The sequence below is a fragment of the Aplysia californica genome, unplaced genomic scaffold, assembly GCF_000002075.1.
Source record: "Aplysia californica isolate F4 #8 unplaced genomic scaffold, AplCal3.0 scaffold00818, whole genome shotgun sequence".
NCBI lineage: Eukaryota > Metazoa > Mollusca > Gastropoda > Aplysiida > Aplysiidae > Aplysia > Aplysia californica.
In genome coordinates this window covers 296,535-298,686 of record NW_004798088.1, presented here as the reverse complement: position 1 = coordinate 298,686, position 2,152 = coordinate 296,535, and the positions used below count along the sequence as shown (strand labels likewise).

The 2,152-nt window shown below is 40.0% G+C and overlaps 1 protein-coding gene across 3 annotated transcripts in view; it reads left to right on the top strand.

Moving 5' to 3' along the window:
* Positions 1 to 2,152, top strand: part of LOC101859740 (kazrin) — a gene marked incomplete at its 5' end in the record, with an annotated part of 24,361 nt that overhangs the window by 15,092 nt on the left and 7,117 nt on the right. For 2 of the 3 annotated variants that reach the window (XM_035972732.1, XM_035972731.1), the window contains 1 exon segment: positions 1,444 to 1,473. In XM_035972732.1, coding sequence (XP_035828625.1) covers positions 1,444 to 1,473 — 30 coding nt within the window. 3 annotated transcript variants of the gene reach the window in all.

Below are 2,152 nucleotides of genomic sequence, written 5' to 3'. Positions count from 1 at the left end.
GCATTGGACAGAAGGGCGAGAGCGCTGCTGTTGCTGGATCGATAACAACAACAACAACAACATGACCTTATTGTGTTGCAAGTGCCGTAAAACTCTTACTAAAATTAAAACTAAAATGGAGGTTGCTCTCGGGATAACGGTTATCTTATTCATGCGATAAGTATCTTGGGAATGTGCGGCCAGACTATAAAGTAAATACTGGTTTCCAGTGAGAGTCTCTCTTTCAGCTCCAGGACACAAACAAGTGTATGTGGGTGGTTGGCGGGTGCCCTTGTGTGGTTTGCTCCTTTTTTCCTATCAAACACCCATCGTCGTTATCTCCCCTACTTCTTTTGCCCGTATGTTACTTTCTAGTTATAACACCTCTAATCCTCGGCACTTATAATATGACATAATTGTGTTGCAAGTGCCGTAAAACTCCTACTAAAACTATAAAACTAAATAGGTGTATTGCAGAAATTATTGGTATGACCTATTTAATGTTTCTCCAAGCCTTGCTGTCTACTTTTTTTCTTTTCTTTTCTTCCTATGTTGGCGTTAAGTGTCGAGTCTGTATCGCAAAAGTCGTAGTCGTAGATGTTAAACAGAGAGACAATCCGAATCACCCGAGTGGATGGGTCATCAGATTAATTCTTGTTTCGAACAACTTGAACACGTGTGTGGCTCACCACTTGAATAGGTCGACCGATGCTCTTTCCTGATAAGGACCTATAATGATGACAATGTTATGGAATGCAATTATGTATAACTCATTTTTTTAGTGGGTGGGAGGGGGGGGGGGGTGTTATGCCTATAAAAAATAGCATTATGTGCATGTAATAGTTCATCAACTGATGAAATGCTTTCGGGTTAAGTCTGTCTCTGTCTCTTTTTCAATTTGTTTGTCTTTGTCTGTCTGTCTGTCTGTCTGTCTGTCTCTCTCTCTCTCTCTCTCTCTCTCTCTCTCTCTCTCTCTCTCTCTCTCTCTCTCTCTCTCTCTCCCTTTCTAATTTTCTTTCTCTCTCTCCGTGGGTGGTTGGCGGGTGCTCTGGTGTGATTTGCTCCTTCTTTCCTATTAAACATCTGTCGTCCTTATCTCTCCTCCTTTCTTTTTTGCATGTTACTCTCAGGTAACAACTCTATTCTTCAGCACTTATATGACCTTATTGTGTTGCAAGTGCCGTAAAATTCTTACTAAAACTAAACTCTGTCTTTCCCTCCTCCCTCTCTCTCTCTCTCTCTCTCTCTCTCTCTCTTCTCTCTCTCTCTCACTCTCTCTCTTCTCTCTCTCTCTCTCCTTCCCCCTCTCCCCTCTCTCCCCCCTCTCTCTCTCTCTCTCTCTCTCTCTCTCTCCCCCTCCCCTTCACTCATTGTGTTATTCCTACCTCGCCAGCCTTTAATCTGTGTAGGCACTCCTTGAATGATGCCATGTTCTGCATGCTGTAATTTAATGTTCGTTTTCAGGTCTTACCAAAAGGGCCTCAAACTTTTAAGGTACTAGAAATCAATTGTCTATCCTGACATTACGATTATTTATTGTACATTCTCACCTTTTTCATGATTTTGCTGTATGTTTTTTTTAAAAGTCTTTCTTCCGTTCTGTGTTTTATGGAATAGTATTTGACTTGTGCACTGTCTTCTGTTGAGTCCTCTGAATATTTCTGTTCTTTAAGGCTTTCCTGTTTTGTTGGTCACTTTTTTATTTTATTCCTCTGGGTCAGCAAGTTGTATGTTTTTTTGTTTTGAGGTGAAAGTACTTTTAAAAAGGGTTTTTCCCCCAGAGTATGTAATTTTCGCAGAGTGGAAATTCCCCTTTCATGAGGACCTAATTATTTTCAAAACCTGAAAATAACTTTCTCTTTCATTTAAATGTAATTTGAATGTTCGTGTTTTCAATTTTTTCTGAATTAAAGGTTATTTGAAGTTGCTACAGCTTATCAGAAATTTCCCAAAATGTAAAAGAGACGCTGTCAGTTCTTATTTTACAGCCATGTTGCCGACGTGGTCAACTATCCAGCTAATTATGATTTCACTTGTCATCTGAGTTTTGTATTAAATGGCAGCACAACTTTCTGAGACCAGTGTGAATATGAAGGGGGGGACAGGAGTACCCAAAAACTAGAGGACTTACCATTCACGAAAACCGTGGAAGTTTTGTTAAGGAGTATGATTT